Genomic DNA, 21,484 nt, shown 5'->3' with positions numbered 1-21,484 from the left:
GTATTGGAAGACTTTTGAATTTGGGGGGACTTGCCAGAGCCTACACTCCACTGGCATGTTGCCATGAAGGCAGGGTTGGCTCCATGTTAATATTTACTATCATAACATGACTTTGGTAGGAACCACTCTGACATCCTCAACAGACTTTGGAGAATCCACATAAAATTTGCAAAGTTAGATTCAAAATTTCATGCTTTGGGTTTGATAGGAATCAAAATAAAAATTTTAGGAGGCATGGAGGAAAGAGAAGATAGACTTGGAATTCATTGGTATACAAAACTCTCAAGAAAATATTCGATATTCCAAAAGGCACAAGAACTTGGGATGCAGCCAAGAATAAACTACCCAGCTAAGCTGAGCATTTTCTTCCAGGGAAGAAGATGGACATTTAATGAAACAAATGAATTCCATTTGTTTCTGAAGAAAAAACCAGAACTAAACAAAAAATTTGATCTCCAACCATAGAACTCAAGAGATGCAGAAAGGTAAAAATAACTCTTGAGAATTGTATTTTGTTGTGATATACAAAAGAATACATGTATAATTTGATTGTACTGATGTAACATAAAAAAGGGAAGTAGATATGGAAAAGGGATGATGGCAGAATAAGGTGGGAAGGAGGGATAAAAAGAGGGAAACCACATCCCACAAAGAGGCAAAGGAAACTTATCATATCTGAGGGAACTTAGAGAGGGGGAGGAACATTGTGTGAATCTTACTCTCATCAGAGTTGGCTCAAAGAAAAATAATTGACATTTGTTTTAGAGAAAATTCTCCTCGCCTCATTAAAAACGGGGAGAGGAAAAGGAAAAGAAAAAGAGTAATAAGGGATGGAAGGGGGAAAGACTCAAGGGGGGAGGGAGGGATTATAAAGAGGATAAGCATCATGATACAAGAGGGGTACATAAGTTTAAAAGGGGAAAGAGGGTTGGGGGAGGCAAGAATAAGTAAAGCATAATCTGGGGTTATTAGGATGGCAGGAAATACAGATTTAGTAATTCTAACCGTAAATGTGAATGGGATGAACTCCCCTATAAAGAGGGGCAGATAGCAGACTGGATCAAAAGTCAGAACCCTACAATATGTTGTTTACAAGAAACACATTTAAAGCAGGGAGATACATATAGAGTAAAGGTAAAAGGCTGGAGCAAAATCTATTATGCTTCAGGTGAAGTCAAAAAGAGGTGAGCCATCCTTATCTCAGATCAAGCAAAAGTAAAAATTGATCTAATTAAAAGAGATAAGGAAGGAAACTACATCCTGCTAAAGGGTAGCATAAACAACGAAGCAATATCAATATTAAACATATATGCACCAAGTGGTATGGCATCCAACTTCCTAAAGGAGAAGTTAAGAGAGTTGCAAGAAGAAATAGACAACAAAACTGTAATACTAGGAGATCTCAACCTTGCACTCTCAGAATTAGATAAATCAAACCACAAAACAAATAAGAAAGAAATTAAAGAAGTAAGTAGAATATTAGAAAAATTAGGTATGTTGGATCTTTGGAGAAAATTGAATGGAGATAGAAAGGAATATACTTTCTTCTCATCAGTTCATGGAACCTATTCAAAAATTGACCATATATTAGGACATAAAGACCTCAAAATTAAATGCAAGAAAGCAGAAATAGTAAATGCTTTCTTTTCAGATCATGATGCAATAAAAACTACATTCAACAAAAAGTTAGGGGAAATAACCAAAAGTAATTGGAAACTAAACAATCTCATCTTAAAGAATGATTGGGTGAAGCAGCAAATTATAGATACAATTAATAATTTCACTCAAGATAATGACAATGATGAGACATCATACCAAAATTTGTGGGATGCAGCCAAAGCGGTAATAAGAGGGAATTTTATATCCTTAGAGGCTTATTTGAATAAAACAGAGAAAGAAAAGATTAATGAATTGGGCTTGCAACTAAAAAACTAAAAAAAGACCAAATTAAAAACCCCCAATCAAATACTAAATTGGAAATTCTAAAATTAAAAGGAGAAATTAAAAATATTGAAAGTAAAAAAAACTATTGAACTAATTAATAAAACTAAGAGTTGGTCCTATGAAAAAGCCAATAAAATAGATAAGCCTTTGGTAAATCTGATTAGAAAAGGAGAGAGGAAAATGAAATTAGTAGTCTTAAAAATGAAAAGGGAGAACTTTCCACCAATGAAGAGGAAATTAGAGAAATAATAAGGAGTTATTTTGCTCAACTTTATGCCAATAAATTTGATAACCTAAGTGAAATGGATGACTACCTCCAAAAATATAGACTTCCCAGACTAACAGAGGAGGAAGTAAATTGCTTGAATAGTCCCATTTCAGAAAAGAAATAGAACAGGCAATTAAACAACTCCCTAAGAAAAAATCCCCAGGACCAGATGGATTTACATGTGAATTTTACCAAACATTTAAAGAACAATTGGCCCCAATGTTATATAAATTATTTGATAAAATAGGAAATGAAGGAGTCCTACCAAATTCCTTCTATGACACAGACATGGTACTGATACCTAAACCAGGTAGGCTGAAAACAGAGAAAGAAAATTATAGAGCAATCTCCCTAATGAATATTGATGCTAAAATCTTAAATAAGATATTAGCAAAAAGACTACAGAAAATCATCTCCAAGATAATACACTATGATCAAGTAGGATTTATACCAGGAATGCAGGGCTGGTTCAATATTAGGAAAACTATCAATATAATTGGCCATGTTAATAACCAAATTAACAAAAACCATATGATCATCTCAATAGATGCAGAAAAAGCATTTGATAAAATCCAACATCCATTCCTATTAAAAACACTTGAGAGTATAGGAATAAATGGACTTTTCCTTAAAATGATCAACAGCATCTATTTAAAACCATCAGTAAGCATCATATGTAATGGAGGCAAACTGCAACCATTCCCAATAAGATCTGGAGTGAAACAAGGTTGCCCACTATCACCGTGACTATTTAATATTGTATTAGAAACGCTAGCTATAGCAATAAGAGCTGAGAAAGAGATTAAAGGAATAAGAATAGGCAATGAGGAAGCCAAATTATCACTCTTTGCCGATGACATGATGGTATACTTAGAGAACCCCAGAGATTCTGCTAAAAAGTTATTAGAAATAATCCACAACTTTAGCAAAGTTGCTGGTTATAAAATAAACCCACATAAGTCATCAGCATTCTTATATATCACTAACAAAATCCAACAGTCAGAGTTACAAAGAGAAATTCCATTTAAAGTAACTACTGATAATATAAAATATTTAGGAATCTATCTGCCAAGGGAAAATCAGAAACTTTATGAGCAAAATTACAGACCCCTTTTCACACAAATTAAGTCTGATCTAACCAATTGGAAAAATATTAAATGCTCTTGGATAGGGCGAGCAAATATAATAAAGATGACAATATTACCTAAACTAATCTATTTATTTAGCGCTATACCAATCAGAGTCCCAAAAAAACTATTTTAATGACCTAGAAAAAATAACAACAAAGTTCATATGGAAAACAAAAGGTCAAGAATTTCAAGGAATTAATGAAAAAAAATCAAATGAAGGTGGCTTAGCTGTACCAGATCTAAAATTATATTATAGAGCAGCAGTTACCAAAACTATTTGGTATTGGCTAAGGAATAGATTAGTTGATCAGTGGAATAGATTAGGTTCAAGGGATAAAACAGTCAACAAATATAGCAACCTAGTCTTTGACAAACCCAAAGATCCCAGATTTTGGGATAAGAACTTACTGTTTGATAAAATTGCTGGGAAAATTGGAAACTAATATGGCAGAAACTAGGCATTGATCCATACTTAACGCCGTACACCAAGATAAGGTCAAAATGGGTTCATGACCTAGACATAAAGAATGAAATTATTAATAAATTAGAGGAACACAGGATAGTTTACCTCTCAGACCTGTGGAAGGGGAAGAAGGTCTTTATGACCAAAGCAGAACTAGAGATCATTACTGATCACAAAATAGAAAATTTCGATTATACCAAACTGAAAAGTTTTTGTACAAACAAAACTAATGCAGACAAGATTAGAAGGGAAGCAATAAACTGGGAAAATATTTTTACAGTCAAAGGTTCTAATAAAGGCCTCATTTCCAAAATATATAGAGAATTAACTCTAATTTATAAAAAACCAAGCCATTCTCCAATTGAAAAATGGTCAAAGGATATGAACAGACAATTCTCAGATGAAGAAATTGAAACTATTTCTAGTCATATGAAAAGATGCTCCAAGTCATTATTAATCAAAGAAATGCAAATTAAGACAACTCTAAGATACCTGTCAGATTGGCTAAGATGACAGGAAAAAATAATGATGATTGTTGGAGGGGATGCGGGAAATCTGGGACATTGATGCATTGTTGGTGGAGTTGTGAACGAATCCAACCATTTTGGAGAGTAGTTTGGAACTATGCTCAAAAAGTTAACAAACTGTGCATACCCTTTGATCCAGCAGTGTTACTACTGGGATTATATCCCAAAGAGATTATAAAGAAGGGAAAGGGACCTGTATGTGCATGAATGTTTGTGGCAGCCCTTTTGTAGTGGTTAAAACTGAAACTGAATGGATGTCCATCAGTTGGAGAATGGCTGAATAAATTATGGTATATGAATATTATGGAATATTACTGTTCTGTAAGAAATGACCAATAGGATGATTTCAGAAAGGCCTGGAGAGACTTACACGAACTGATGCTGAGTGAAATGAGCAGGACCAGGAGATCATTATATACTTCAACAACAATACTATATGATGATCAGTTCTGATGGACCAGGCCATCCTCAGCAACGAGATCAACCAAATCATTTCCAAAGGAGCAGTAATGAACTGAACCAGCTATGCCCAGAAAAAGAACTCTGGGAGATGACTAAAACCCATTACATTGAATTCCCAATCCCTATATTTATGCAAACCTGCATTTTTGATTTCCTTCACAAGCTAATTGTACAATATTTCAGAGTCTGATTCTTTTTGTACAGCAAAATAACGTTTTGGTCATGTATACTTAGTGTGTATCTAATTTATATTTTAATATATTTAACATCTACTGGTCATCCTGCCATCTAGGGAGGGGGTGGGGGGGTGAGAGGTGAAAAATTGGAACAAGAGGTTTGGCAATTGTTAAGGCTGTAAAGTTACCCATGCATATATCCTGTAAATAAAAGGCTATTTAAAAAAAAATATATATATATATATATAAAAGAAAATATTCTCTCTATCAATGCAAGTGACATCATTTAATCTTAGAAGAATGTTTCCTATTATTTTTCCCAGGGTGACAGAGCTAATATGTGTCAGAAGCTTGATTTGAATCCAAATCTTTCTGCCTCTTAAGAGGTATCACTATATTATCACCACCTCTTTCAGCATTATATTCAAAAGTTGTCTAAGTATTTCATCTTTTTTTTTAAAAGTTCATACTTGCCTAATTAATAAGAATTCCTTACTAAGAGAAGAATAACTTAAAAATACCTCTATCTCGATAGTAATTTAGAATAGCATATCAAAAGCCCATGTAGCCCCAGAGAAAGGAAAAACCAGTTGTTTAAACTTTTTATTTTGAATGTAAAATGCTTTCCCTAATTAATTTTATGAATTTTGAATTGTTCAATTTAATAAAATCAAAAGCATGAATCAAGAAATGGAAAGAAATGTAACTACTTACCCTTGTTATAACACACACACACACACACACACACACACACACACAAACTAATGTTAAATTTCTTTTCTTTCTATCTAGCACAGAGTTGTTCCTTCCCTATTTCCTGGAGAAGAAACTCTTCTCTTCTAGGGCCCCACTTCTTTATTCCTTCTCACCTAAGAGTTCCTTGTAAATATCTCTATGCAGATCCTTTCTGCACTCCAGCATCGAGATCTCCACATGCCAATGACCCCAGATCACTAATATTTACCCAACCCTCGATTTCTTGACATCTCTTCTCTTCTAGAACTATTTTAGAGATATGTCCCAGTGGTTCTTTCATGTATTCCATAGTGCCATTAAATTCCCCATTTTACTACTCTGAAATTTCAGACCCTGTGAGATGCCTCCAACTATCAAAGGCAATGCTAGAAAGTCAGCATTTTTACTCTTGGTTTGTGAACAGGTGCCTGGCTGCTTCAGAACATACTTTTTTCCCTCTTCCTGATTTCCTGGATTCATCCTGATCTTATTACCCATGTGGTCCTAGAATCTTGGACAGTCTATGTGGGGGACACTGGAGCTGATCCATGAGACCATTGAAATCAACAGTCAATAAGACCTATATTCTTGTGTTTTACAGGGGTAACCCTGATCCCAGATGAAGCCCCATTTGTAAGAAACAAATTATCTCACAAGAATTCCAAGGACTCATTGATGAATGCAGGAAAGATTTCATATTCTTGCAAGAATGGGTGTATTCTAATTCTGGATACCCTATATGATACTGAAAGTAATTTTTCTCATGCACATCTCGAAAATTTTCATATGTGTGAAAGTATAAGTCCTTTCGTTTGGTTTTAGAAACAAAACAAAAGCAGACATTGTTTTAAAAAATATATGCTTATTCATACAAAGAAAGTAGCAACTGCCATCCCAGAATAACTGAGTTATGTAAAAATGATTGTAAAATCCATAATCCCATCACTTTTTCATTTTTGAGTTATACAATAAATCCAAGAAGGAAAAAGGACCATCATTAATCATTCTTAATTTTGTTTTGCTTTATTTGATTGCTCAAAGGAGTAATACACCATATATTTCTTCCCCCATATTCCTGATTTTAACAGGTAAGGATCAAGGTATAAGAGGTGACCACTTGAGGTTTATATTTTTCAAGTTTCCTAGTCATCTGAATCAACATTTTAAAAATATTTTTAAAAAATACAGCTCAAGACAGGTTTTTAAAGTCTTTGGAGATATAGTTTGTGCTGAGATGAAATTTATGACTGTTAAAAGCAGAAAGCAATTTTCCATTAAAAGCATAATTTCCCAGAAATGGTAAAATTCATTCTTCGTTTTAAGTAGAAGAAATTCCGTTTTTTATTTTCTTTAGCTTAAAGTTTGGGTTTCTTCTTAAAGGAAGCTTTCATTCTTTTGACTGTGGAAAGGTCCCCCGGTCCATCAGGCCAGTTGTCATGGTCTGTTAAGATTAAATAAATGAAAAACCCTTGAGTTTTTCTTAGCAAATATGTGAAGTTTTTTTTTTTTTTCCTTTTAGGAAATAAACATATTCCCAAACCAATCCCATGCCTACAACTGTCTTTCCAACAAATTTTCTACAACTTCTGGGGGAAACCCCACCATTATCAGAAAACTGAACACATTCATTAATTATGATTCAATTAATAATTAAGACATTATATGACATTGGTCTAAAGAGGTCATACTGCTTAATTAAAACACAGATGTGAATAATATGGACTATAAGTAATTGGTGTTTGAGGATTTGTTTGTGACAGGTTTTTTTTAAAGATTTCATTTTAGGGGACTGATTTGTATACAAAGACTAATATCCTTCCATGTTTCAATAGACCCAGAGTTGGACAATGTGGGTACTACATCCCGTCTGTCTTTCTATACGTAGTGTCACAGTAGTACAGCCTATCTGCCTTCACCACATTTATTTCTGATTACATACATACTGAATAGGATATATCATCTTGTGTGAACCTAGTTATCATTGGTAAAATACATATGTGTGTTTGTGTGTGTGTGTGTGTGTGTGAACATTAAGTGAAATTGCTGGTTTAAAATAGTGGGAGAGTAATAATGAGTAGTATGACTTGAAAAATAGATTGAAGCCAAGTTGTGAAGAACTGTAAGATAAATAGAGGGGTTTGTTTATATTTTATTCTAGAAGAAACAGGGTACATTCGGGACTTGACTGAGTAGTTGTCTTAGAGTTAGATCTGTGCTTTAGGAAAAATTATTTTGGCAGCAATATATAAGATATAATGGGATGATGAGGGACTTGAAATAGAGACTGAAAAGGAAGTTGCCGCAACCTAAGCTAGGAGTGAAGAAGGACTGCCCCAAGGTGAGAAGAGAAAGGGTATGATGTGAAAGATGTTGTAAAGATAGCAATGGCTAGATTTAACAATCAAATTAATATGAAGGGGAAGAAGAGTGAGGATAATGTCAAGGTTAAGAACGCAGGAGATTGATGCCTTCAATGGAAACAAAAAATTAAGAAAAGAGGAGGTTTGGGGGGAAAGATAATGAGGTCAGCTTAAGTCAAATCAAATTTGAGTTGTCTTCAGGACATATTCAATAAGCAAATGATGATATGGGTGGGATTGAAGTATGGGGGGTGAGAGTGGAATTGATTCTGGAAGGCATCTGCATAGACATGATGTCAAGGGTTTATAAGATGAAGAAATGAAAGAGTTCATGCTGAAAATAATTTATTATAGGAATGAAAATTATTTTTATAATTGTTTCATTTTTGTTGTCTTGTTGTCCTATCTGACTTAGTTCTCATGTAACATTTTTTTTTTCAGTCTTGTTTTTCCCTTTACTTCTCTGTACTGTTTCACAAGATTATAGTATTCATAATTTCCTACCACTGCCTTTTGTAACATTCTGCAAAGCAATTTCTATCCTAAAATTGTATTATCCTTCGATCCTATATTTCTGTTTAGCAAGGATTGTTAACAAGGTTAAACAAGGTTAAAACAGGCTGTTTGGGCTTTCTTGCTGTGATTTGTTTTACATTAGCTTAACATTTTTGTGAATATTTGTGAAACATGCTGATAATCGGTGTCAATGTGTTTTCCTTTATACAATTCCCAATTAACAGCACCAACATCTTCTTTTATTAGGTCAAGATCGCATTAACATTTCAGGCAAAGTCTTCTCAACCTGATCCTCCATTTTTACTTAATGCTGACTTGAGCATTATTCCAACAAGACAAACATTTAGCTGCATAAAAAATTATTTGGAGGAGCTATATTTCTACTTAATCAGTCAACAAACATTTATTACATGCTTACCGAGTAACCTAGACTCACCAAAAAAGAGAGAGAAGGAAGAAGAGGGGGAAAAAAGGAGATATATATATATATAGAGAGAGAGATGATTTTCAATATTGTGAAATTCTTTAGAGTATATTAAAAAGATAATTTCCTTTTCAAATTTTTTTAGCACAGATTTAAAAGTTTTCTTTCCAGTAGTGTCTTTTAAAAGGGACAGAGAATTATTTTACCATTCAAAGAATAATTTAAGATGATTAAAATCCCATTTGGCAAGTCACAAATCTTTGATTATTCATTTTTCTTTATGACTCACCTGGTACATCAAATGCTTCGGTATACAAAGTATAACCACCATCCACAACTACTGTGTGTCCTGTAATATATGAGGCTGCAGGAGATAACAAGAAACATGCGACAGAAGAGATCTAAGAAATAAAATATGTTTATGTTACCTTCATGTTGTGCAATTGTGTAGATGTTTACCTATATTTTTCAATCTATATATCTACGTATCTAATTTCCTATAATTCCTACATTAATATATACCATCACTATAAGATCTGAACACACAAGGCTCATGTTTTCTCAATGTAGAGCTGGCATAAATTTTTTTTTTATATTTTTTGTTTGTATTTCAGGATAAATTTTTTTTTAAATTCACCTAAGGTACTATGTATATATAAAAGGTCTTCCTTCTATTCATTTAAAAATGCTCCAAATTGCTGAATCCATTATCTCAACATAGTTAACTCTGGGAATCTGGATGACAGTTGGTATACATAAATAACATGAATTATGTCTTAGAATTTACTAATCTGAAAGACTATATTAACTGAGAAGTAGCACATATACATCTCCAAAATGAATGACTTGTGAAATGCATATTTATAGTTTTTCTGCTAACTGCAGACCAATTGCTTCTTTTCTGTCTATTCATAGTCTTATGAAGATCTTCCAGCAATTGACTTCTTTAAAAAAAATGGTAAAAATATATGTAAATCAAGTATACATATTTATACAATTACCTTGCCGCACAAGAAATACCAGATCAAAAAAGAAGGAAAATGAGAAAGAAAATAAAATTCAAGCAACAACAAAAGAAGTGAAAATGCTATGTGGTGAAACATATTCTGTTCCCCCAGTCCTCTCTGGGTGTAGATGGCTCTCTTCATCACTGGTCTGAATGATCTCACTGTTTAAGAGAACTACATCTATCAAAACTGATCATCATACAATATTGTTGTTGTCATGTACAATGATCTCCTACTTCTGTTCATTTCATTTAGCATCAGTTCTTGTAAGTCCCTCCAGGCCTCTGTGAAATCATCCTCCTGATCATTTCTTACAGAACAATAGTATTCCATATTATTCATATATCATAACTTACTCAGCCATTCTTCAACTGATGGCATCAACCCAGTTTTCAGTTTCTTGCTCAGTAATTGATTGCTATCAGCTGAATACTTTGCCTCCCAAAAGAGTTTATGAATCAAAAACTTCAGTGGATTCACTATTTAAAGTTCTTTTAAATAGTTCCCTCAAATATTCTCTCTGACTCTCCTCCCTCCCCAATGCTCTTTGTTCAATGTTCTTTAAAGATCTAACAGTCAATAGCTATAGAAGAAGAGAGAAGATATGGATAGAGAGAGTGAGGGAAAATGAGAGAAAAGGAGAAAAGAAAATGAGATGTACATGAAGAAGAGGAGAGAAAGATAGAGACAGAGAAAAGTGGGGGGGAGGGAGAAAGAGATAAAAAGACAGACTGAGAGACAGACTGGCAGTGATTTATTTAGACAGGCAGAGATTTATTACCTCTTCAGGAACACCAAATCTCTTAGCTAGGCAATATTGATAATATTGTTTAATGTTGGTCTCTGTAGTATTTTCATAGTTTTTAAAGGCCGTTGGGGAATAAATTATTCCCTAGGATTGAGGATAAAAGGGAAAGTTTAAAAAAATAAGCCAAAGAATAATTAAGTTCCAACTAGAACTATCAGTCCCCTCTCCCCTCTTTTCCTTCTTTCTTCTCCTTCTTCTTCCCTCTTTCCCTCTCTCTCTCCCTCCCTCCCTCCCCCACCTCTCTCTTCATATGTATGTATGTATATATACATATAATTAGCAAAAGAGATTAGATATAAAGGTTTTTAGAGCTACTATTTGTATTTCTTGGTAATGTAATAGAAGTACAATTATGCTTCCTAAGCGGATTATCTACTTGCATGGAAATAAATAACACCTGGAGACTCAGACTTAATTATGGGTCAGAGTCTAAGCTACCAATAGTAGGAATAAACAAGGAAAGATTTTATTTCTCAATATCTTTTAGAATAAAGATGCTTTGTCCAGAGACACTTCCCATCATGAAAGTTTTATGCTTAGATTTTTTATTATACACTGAATAACTTCCCCCTTTTTAACGTCATGGTTTATATATTTATTACTCTTTCACCCTTTTATCATTTTGATTTGAAGTTCACTGCTTCCAGCCTCTCTTAAGGAGTTAAAGTGAAACAAACAAATAAAACACATTACTGGACTAGAAAATTTCTTTATGAATTTTGTTGTATATCAAAGAATAATTTGATGAATATTCTATTTTGCAGTTAACATGAACACAGAATGTACCCAAGGCTAAGAAGGAAAATGTAACACCAAGAATACAAATTATATACACATAATGGGTTACCTACAGGACTGATACAATTGATTCTTACTCCATGGGAGGCCCATTCTATTGCCAAAGACTTGGTCAAATTTTCAACACCAGCTCTTGCTGCTCCACTGTGCCTTTTAAAGAAAAAAAAATTTTAAGACTTCATTCAACTTCTATTAATCATTTAAATTTCCATGAAAACTATATTAAGTCACAGATTATATTAATTGGTATATTAAGTCACAGAATAGTTCAAAAAAGACATTCTTGTTTAGAAATATTTGGGGTTGCACCATCCTGACTATCTTTTGGAAGATGAGAGAAAACAGCTTAGCATTGAAAGCAATTTCTAGGAAGTTATTCTGGAAACCAAATGAAGTTAAAAGGAAAACTACCTATGTATCCACATAAAGTTTGGAAGTACATAGGGTAAGCACTCTTTAAAAAGGTATTGTGAAAGCTGGAAAGAGTTATATGAATTGATGTAAATTGAAGTGAGCAGAACCAGGATAACATTGTACACAGGAACAGCAACATTGTACAATAAAGAACTGTGACAACTATTCTCAACAATATAATGATTTAATAAAATCCTAAAGGACTCATAATAAAAACTGGTATCTGGAAAAAGAACTGATATTTTCTCAATACAGGTTGAAGCATGCTTGCTCTTTTGTTCTCTCTTTTTCCTTCTTTCTTTCTCTTTCTTTTTCTTCCTTCCTTCCTCCCTCCCTCACTTCTTTCTTTCTTTCTTTCTGTCTGTCTTCTTGCACAAAATAATTGACACAGAAATGTTTTATATTATTGCATAGATATAATGTATACCAGACTGCTTACTGTCTTAGTGAGGTATGGAGAAAAGGAATTTGGAACTCAAAAAAAAATTTTTTTTTAATGTTAAAATTTGTTTTTACATGTAATTTAGAAAATAAAATAATATTTCCAAAAAATATTCTGGTGGGCACTGGGGAGACAGTCAAAATTTTCAAGGAAAAAAAAAACACTGATGTTATGTTTTGAGGTAGTACACACCCCAGGACTGGAGCTTGGAAATTTGATTATATGAAATTGTTGATATAAAGATATTCCCTTTCATATCTAACCTGCAGGAAAAGAATGCTGCTAAGAAATAAATACCAACTGTGTGCTTAAAAGAAACATAACTTTAAAAACAACAACTAAGAATTTAGTTAATGATCTAAATACAATTATCACATACTTAAATTTCTCATGATTTGTTCCATCTCATTCTACCCAAATATTCCAATTCCGTCTGTGACTTGGCACCAAAAAGGTCTCTCATTGTACTGAGACAATTTTTGTCTTTTGTTTTATCTGAAAGCTCTCATGCCTAAACAGTCTCTCAAGTTAGACTGTTTCACTAAATTGCTATTTCTATAGGGAAAGACAACAAAATTCTAGTGGGGAAAATAAAAATGGAAAGGTATTCCTTAAATAGAGAATGAAATTTTAAAAGATAGTTCTTAGAAGAGATTTCTCCCTCCCTTCTAAAAAAGGATTTTTCAACTTACATCTAAAACATGAAAAGAAAGAGACAGAAAAACTTCTCAAGATAAATAACACATACTCTGAATAGTACCTAAGGATTTCACAGATAATTAGGCCTACAAATAATGCAAAAAAGCATCAAGAAAGGTCTAAAACATGAAAGAATTAAAAAGGTGTTTTAGTAGATAGTTAAAGTAAAGCATAATGAGGAAAGGCAGGGTGATGATGAAGGATATGTACACTGTGTTTGTGGTATGACACCCAGAAACAGTTTAAATGAAATAATCAGAAATATCTTAGGCACCCATGAGTATTCAGCAGTACTGACTGTGAGCAGTCAGTGTGTCAATGCATGGCATTTCTTTTGGTTGCATCAACTTAAGAAGCAATCCCAAAACAAAGATGGACCTAGCATGGCTCCACGTGCATAGGGATACTTTAAAAGTGTCTTCTTAAAGCCCCAAGGGAAGAAGAAAGCAATTTGAAATCAGGAGAAGCCTCAAAGCTCCATTTAAAAGAGTTTAAACAGGATTCCAAAACAAAAGAAGGATGTAAAGATTCCTTACGAAGCATAAGGAAGTCCTTTAGTTAACGTGACAATGATGTTCACCATAGAACCTCCATGTTCCTTCATCCAGGAATTGTAAACTGTATAAAAGACAAAAGACAATATTTTTTTTTCCCCTGAGGCAATTGGGGTTGAGTGACTTGCCCAGGGTCACACAGCTAGGAAATGTTAAGTGTCTGAGACCAAATCTGAACTCAGGTCCTCCTGACTTCAGGGCTGGTGCTCTATCCATTGTGCCACCTAGCTGCTCCGAAAGATAATAAAATTAAATCATTTTCAGACAACATGGAGTAATAAAGGGGTGAATGAGCAACTCAGTTTGAATCTCTGCTACCTATGTGAGTTTGGACTGTTCTGCCTGTTCCTTAGCAAACTCTTGCTGGGTAGAAATAATGCTGCTCAAAATTTGGAACTATGCCCAAAGGGCATACCGTTTGATCCAGCAGTGTTTCTATTGGATTTGTATCCTAAAGAGATCATAAAAGAGGGAAAGGGACCCAAGGTCACACAGCTAGTAAATGCCTAAATCCAGATTTGACCTCAAGGAAATGAGTCTTCCTGATTCTAAATCCAGCGTATACCACCTACCTCCTAGATGATTATTAGATATTAATAAATGTCTTTGGAGGCTTCTAGAAATTCTTTATCAAATATATGGTTTTCAAAGTAAGGACCAAAAGGTTCTTAGGGATATATATGGGATATAGGGGAAATATGTGTATATCAGGCACTATTAAAGTTCATTCATAAGTTACATCTATGGAATGGAGGTAATCAGCATTACTCTCAGTATGGTTTGGGGAAGGCCTCCAGGCTTGTTGCTAAGGACAATCTTCAGCCTATTTGGAGATATTTACCACAAGAAAGGCTGCAAGATGATGAATATTTACTTATAAAGGCTACCTGCTAAATTGTAGAGAGGCTGCAATGTACATGAGTGCAGGGAACATTCACATTTGCAAAACCACAACTTTTTTTTTTAAGAATTGAGTGCCTCAATTCAAGTAATACTTCTTAGTGGGGTTCAGAATGAAGAGAGACCTAACTTCTCTGAGTATTTTCCATTCTTACCTGCTTTGCAAAGGTAGAAGGTGCCAGTCAGGTTGGTTTCAACCACAGCCTTCCATCCCTTTGAAGTGATCAATTCAGCAAGAGAGAGGAATTGTCCTCCTCCATTATTCACCAAGAAATTGATTTTACCATGGATATCTAATGTGGATTTAACCAAATTGTTAACCTAAAACAAGCACAAGAAAATAAACGTGTTAAAGTGCCTAAACTAAAGTGATGAAAATTAGCATGGCTGGAATCTCTCCACAACAGGCCCTAACTCAGGTGACACAAATTAAAAGAACTAAGAGACAGTACTTCACATTTACGAAATATTAACCAAGATCAATTGTTCTGCACCTTACTAATCGCTAACCAGTTCCAAACATCCAGAGATCATAATGCCAAAACTTAACTCTCCTTTCTCACCTACTTTTGTCCAGGACTTAGCCAATATTTACTGATGGTAATGATAGGAACCAGGGGGGAAAGTGCCTAGTCTCAGTTTCATAATGTTTACATTGCAGCCAATGATACTTGCCCCACAGGCAATGCAGAAAGGAGTAGTAGATGTTTTTATTTGGTCATGTCTAACTCTTCATGATCCCCTGGTCCATGGTTTTTTTTGTTTTTTTTTTTTTTTTTGGCAAAAATACTGGAGTAGTTTGCCATTTTCTTCTCAAACCATTTTACAGATAGGGAAATTGGGGTAAAAGGGTTAAGTGACTTGCCCAGGGTCATATAGCCAGTAAGTATCTGAGGCCAAATTTGAACTCACAAAAATGATTCTAACTCCAAGCTCAGTGAACCACCTCCCTGCCCCTTTGTAGCCTTTGTAGCAACAAAATAAAAACTAAAAAGGAAAATTTCTCAGCCCTTATCCTAGGCAGATGGTAGATAGAGTGCTTGGCCTGAAATCAGGAAAACTTGAATTTGAATCTGACCTAGTTGTGTGACAGATCACTTAACCTCTGTATCCCTCAATTTCCTCATTTGTAAAATGGTGATGATACCTACCTTGAAGAGTTGTGAGAATCAAATCAAGTAAAATTTGTAAATCACTTAGCACAGTGTTTAGCACGTAGTGAATGCTATATAAATGTTAGCTATTATTGTTTTTGATAAGACAGAGAAGGTTGTGCTATTAAGCTTTTATATGAGGAAAAACTCAGAACTAGTTTGTTTGGCAATGGGGAAAATTCACTTCTTTCAACACAACGTTAGTAATCAACTATTTTATAGGCATGTCTTCACATTTCATTTAGACTAACATTATAACTAAAGCTCTTAGAAAAAAAAAGTCTGAACTATTGTAAAAAAAGAACAAAGAAAATCACTAACAGATGAATCAAGCATAGACAAAAGAGGAGGAGATTTGAGTCAAAAAGACTAAAATTACAAAATTATTGAACACAATATAAAAGGTGGAAGATCTGTATGATGGTGGTAAGAGAAGAGTAGAGAGGAGTTATGTAGGGAAAATGTTATGAATGTAGACAAACAAGCAAAAAAAAATTAACAAATACATTAGATAGGTGAAGTAAGTGTGAAAGAGGATGATTTTGCAGTTATTTGGTGGTTGTGTTTTTTTATTTTATTCCCCATACCTAGCATAGTATTTTCCATATAGGAAGCACTTAATGTTAGTTGATTTACTTGTTTTGAAAACACTATACTTAAAAAGGAAAGAAAATTTCTAACAAGGATTCAAAAAAGTATTTACAATTAATCTAATTGATGAAGAGAAATAAATGATTTTCCCAGCATTTTACTAATCAATAGTACATTGGGATGAGAAAAATATATCAAAGAAGTACTCAGGATCATACAACACTCTCTACATAATTTTCATAACTTTTAAAGAAACAAAAATTCCATATATTGGCTTTACCTCTTCTTCATTTCGAATATTACATTGGATAGGAGTAATGATGGCTGGGTTGGAGGGCTGGCGGGCAGCATTCAATTCTTCTGCGGCAGATTTTAAGCTATCAAATTTACGTGAGGCGATAATTACATTACACTCTGGTAAAACAAACAAGCAAAGAAACAAAACTATCTTATTAGAGATTAAAAAATTGAATTTTAAAAAATCTTATTAACTGTTGTAAAATCTAGAACTAATCACACATATTTCAGTGAAGTCAGAACCTGATGCATTTGGTTGCTCCATTAACAGATCAAAGCCAAACTAAAGTTTATACATATTCACAGAGACAAGAATGGCCTGGATTTCTCTAAAACAGCAATGATATTGATCTCTCAAAAGTCTAATATGTTTCTGCAAAATATATAATACATTATGTAAATAACGTTTTCTGCTCAATTGCTAAAACTGTGATATGTCTTGACTATGAAATACAGATCTCTTCAGCTAATGTAAACTTACCTATATCTTGTGTTTCTTTACCACATTACTATATTCATGATACAGTTTGCTGATATTTTTATACCTTTATCCTCCTTTGGCAGTCCAGTGAAGATTAGTGACCTCTTCTCAGAATATCATTTTTTAAACATATAAAATAAACACATAGGATTACAAAGAAAACTAATTATATTAATATTCATTTATCAAAATATTTAAAAGACAAGTTCATGGACCTGAAATCCATCCAAGGACCCTTTGAAATCTATTGGCTTCAGAATAAGGACCCGTGCCACAAAGAAATTCCTTGTGAATGCATCCAAGGTTTTTGTTTCTAGCACTTAGAAGACTGCCCATTACAAAGCAGGTGCTTAATAAGTGTTTATTTATTGTTTATTAATTGATTTAAAGTAAGAAAATAGCTCTTGATCTCACATTATGGTTTTCTTCCCAAGAATGATTTCTTCTCCTTTTATTTGACAAACATTTATTAAGCAATTTTTATTTGCAAGGCAAAACAGCAGTGTGATATATTGGACAAAAGGTCAGCTCTTAGAATCAGGAAGAATGGAACTGAGGTCTCTTCTCTCACACATGCTGTCTATATGATCATGTGTATCACTTTACTTCCTCTCATTGCCACTCTCTCCGTGGTTCTAAATTGCAAAGGAATTGTAAGCCTTCATGGGAAAAGGGAATTTCCACACCAGAATTTCCCAAATTGAACAAATCACAGCTCAGAGCTAACAAAATATTTATATGCTAAAAAGGAATAAGAGCTTTACAAATTTAATTATCAATGTTATCTGGAACAAGGGCAAAGAAAAAAAAAATCCAATGAGTTGTAAGAAATTTGAGACTTGGATCCCTTTCAGCTGACTTGGCTAAATGGAGGAAGTAGCACCCAGACTGGACTTTACAGAGAGGGATTTCAACAGCTGAGGCTATAGCGAAAATGTACATTCTGTTTAGGGAATGATCGTCATGAACGAGTAAATACAGAACAAAGTCAAAGAACAACTGCTTAGCTTGGCTGGTACATAGAATACATAAAAGAGAACAGAGATAAATTGGATTAGAAAGTCATGTGGGGAAAGAAGGTAAGAGGCCTTGACTACAAGACTAAAAAAATTATATTTTATCATTAAATGCAATGATGAGCCACTAAAATTATTGAGCAAGAACTTGATAAGATCAGATCTAGAGACTAAAAAGATGATTTTGGCAGTTATTTAATTAAACTAAAGGAGAGAATGGAAGTAGAGAGCAATTAAAAGTCAAAGGAAAAAAATTATAAAGGGGAACGTGAGAGTTAATAGAGTTGAGGAGATGGCCATGAGAAATTTTTCACAGGGAGAATAGGTAGGATTTGGGCAACTAAATAGATATTAAGAATAAAGGAAAGAGAAGAAAGAATTATTGTTTGAGGCTTCAAAGTTGAGTAAACAGGTGGGTGATGGTGGCCAAACAGAACTAGGGATACTGGAAGGAGAGCAGGTTGAGATAAGATGAGGAGGATGGGCTCAGATTTGGATGTGCTGAGTCACAGATCCTAGTGGACCTATCTGCAAAAATGCCCACTAGGTAAGTGGACATGTAGATCAAGGACTCAGGAGAGAGAGGAGCATATAGAGTTTGGAGTCATCTACAAAGAGATGATAATTGAAAATAGGGGAGGGCTATGAATCAAATCACAAGGGAGCAAAGAAGAGAAATAAGAGAAACCCAGGGCAAAAACTTAGAGGACCCACATATGCAAAAATGTTTGTAGCTGCTCTTTTTGTAGTGGCAAGGAATTGGCAATTGAGAGGGTGCACATCAGATGGGGAATGGCTGAATAAATTACATATATTCATATGGTACATAAATGTAATCAAATATTATTGTCCTATAAGAAATGATGAGCAGGCTGATTTCAGAAAAGCTTTAGAAAGAACATGATGCTTAGTGAAATAAGCAGAACCAGGAGAAGAGTGTAAGCAGGAACAAGATTATGTGATGATCAACTGTGATGGACTTGGCCTTTCTCAACAATGTGGTGATTCAAGGCAATTCCAGTAGACTTGGAATGGAAAATACCACCTGCATCCAGAGAGAAAACTATGGAGATTGAATGTGGATCAAAGCATACTATTTTCACCTTTTATATTTCTTTGTTTTCTTCCTTACTTTCTGGTCTGATTTTTCTTGCACAACATGACAAATACATGACAAATATGTTCCAAAGAATTGCATATATTTAACCTATAACAGGTTGCCTGCTCTCTTGGGGAGGGAAGGAGAAAAAGAATTAGAACACAAAATCTTACAAAAATAAATGCTGAAAACTATTTTTATATGTACTTTGAAAAATAAAGTTATATTGAGAAAATGTAAATGTTAATATTAAAAACATTTTCCTTATTAAAAAAGAATAAGAAAAGAAAGATATAATACTTAAAGTTTGGGAAGCATTTAGGAGAAGTGGTGTTGTATTCTGTAATTTAATCTACTCAACCACTTTGACAGGTAGAAACTAGAAGAATTTTGTGCATGTTCCAGAGGAGAAATCTGAAGATGAAGTTAAAGGCTTGTCCATAGTTACAGAAGCAAATGAGTGCAAAGCATGACTGAAATCCAAGTCACAATTAACTCTAAGCCAAATTGGCCCCAGATAGGAACCACAATCATCTAGCAACACTTTCACGGACCAATAATATTAAGACCTCCCCCATGCCCAACCATCTGGTGATCTAATAATAGAAAGTCCCCACTGCCTTTAAAGAAGAAATATAATATGATGGACATTGCAAGAACACTGTAAAAACTGAGAGTCTGTTTTACTGTTCTAGTGAATACTTACTGTCCTTAGATAAGAGATAAACTGAAGTCTGGTCTAAAAGATTATCTCAACCCTGTAATTTTGTCTAAAAGGGACCATTTATACGATTGTTAAAATTTATTTGAGGGGCAGCTACATGGGACAGTGGATAGACCCTGAGGTCAGGAGAACCTGAGTTCAAATCTGATCTCAGGCACTTAACACTTCCTAGCTGTGTGACCCTGGGCAAGTCACTTAACCCCAATTGCCTCAGCAGAAAAAAAAAAAAATTATTTGTTCATCTCCTTTCATCTACTGACCCTCCACAGGGAATGTCTTCTCATTCCAGTAACAAATTAGTCAGCTATTTGGCAAATATTCCCCAGAAGCTTTCCCTTTCCTCCCTTGAATAACCTTCCTTTCTCTACTGCTCTTCTGTGAAAGTTTAAGATAATTTATTTTAAATTGTGGGCAGAATGCTGCCTTTTGATCCAGGATTAAAGGCTCCAAATGTTACAAAAAGTAAACCTTATAGTCTGGGAAGTTGATATTACCATGAGCAGTTTCTCCCCTGCTTTCACTTTGGCCTCCTATCTGGGATCCCCAATCACTAGGTCAGTATGCTTCTCCCAGGGGTCCCATTCTCAGTACAGCGAATTCTCCCACACTTGCCAACCACCGCCTTCTCCCTAGTGACTCTTCAGGACCTGACCTTGTCCTCACAGCCCCCCCTCCAACTAGTCCTTCTCCTCACTTCCAGGTTCCAGAATTTCTGGCCTTCTCAAGAAACCCCCGGTCCTCTCCCGTCATTGGCTCCCCACCTCGAGTCACAGTAGCTCCACCCGCCTCTCCGTGCCAGCCCTTGTCTCTCCCCTCCCAGAGTCCCCGCAGTTCCTTCTCCCACCTCTCTCTGCAGGCCCTTTTTCAAGTTTCCTCCTCCCTCGCCTCCTAGTGTCTCACCAACTCCTACCCTTCGACCCCTACTCTTCGCCCCTTTCTCTCTCCTCACACTGTAGCCTCAGTTCCTCTCCCACCTCACCCTAAGCCCTCCTCCACATTCCCCGCACTCTCATTCCCAGTATCCCACCAGCTGCTTAGCCTTCTGCCCGTATCCTTTTGCCTCAGGGCTTTCCTTCTCCCCCGTCTCTCCTCTAGGGTCCGCTCTGTCCCTTTCGCTCCCTCAATCTGCCTCAGCATCTGCCAGGGTCCTCTGCCCCCTCCCCTGCAGCCCGGGCCGGGCACACAGACACACCTAGGTGCAGCAGCTCGCGGGCTATAGCCTTGCCAATGCCAGTGCCGCCGCCGGTGACGATAGCCACTCGGTTCCGCAACAACCCCGCGGCCAGGCAGCTCTTGATCCCCGACACTGTCCCCATGACCTGCTTTGTCTCTGACGCACAGAGCGGTGGCTCCCAGGCCCACGGGCAACCAGGCAGTCTGCTCGCCCTCGCAGGCGGGCTTTTTATCAACTTCTGGTCAGTCCACAGCAGCTTAAGACTGGGCAGAAAATCCTAAAATGGGATCGATTCCCCGCCCCCGCAGGGCTACCCACTTT

General features: G+C 35.3%; 1 protein-coding gene across 3 annotated transcripts; it reads right to left on the bottom strand.

Moving 5' to 3' along the window:
* Positions 1-6,702: 6,702 nt before the first annotated feature.
* On the bottom strand, positions 6,703-21,439 carry PECR (peroxisomal trans-2-enoyl-CoA reductase). 3 transcript variants are annotated; one of them, XM_031958087.1, is made up of 8 exons: positions 21,182-21,439; positions 16,653-16,786; positions 14,783-14,948; positions 13,710-13,791; positions 11,672-11,768; positions 10,794-10,904; positions 9,295-9,406; positions 6,703-7,146 (listed from the first exon to the last, which is right to left on the bottom strand). In XM_031958087.1, exons 1-8 carry the CDS (start codon positions 21,303-21,305, stop codon positions 7,061-7,063), a joined length of 912 nt encoding a protein of 303 aa, XP_031813947.1. In that variant the 5' UTR covers positions 21,306-21,439; the 3' UTR covers positions 6,703-7,060. The 3 variants fall into 3 exon arrangements, with proteins under 3 accessions (XP_031813947.1, XP_031813949.1, XP_031813948.1); XM_031958089.1 differs by having other exon boundaries at positions 9,295-9,369; XM_031958088.1 differs by lacking the exon at positions 10,794-10,904.
* Positions 21,440-21,484: the final 45 nt, after the last annotated feature.

The sequence above is a fragment of the Sarcophilus harrisii genome, chromosome 3 (genome assembly GCF_902635505.1).
Source record: "Sarcophilus harrisii chromosome 3, mSarHar1.11, whole genome shotgun sequence".
Classification (NCBI taxonomy): Eukaryota; Metazoa; Chordata; class Mammalia; order Dasyuromorphia; family Dasyuridae; genus Sarcophilus; species Sarcophilus harrisii.
Note: the sequence above shows the minus strand (reverse complement) of the source record. Positions and strands in the feature narration are given on the sequence as shown.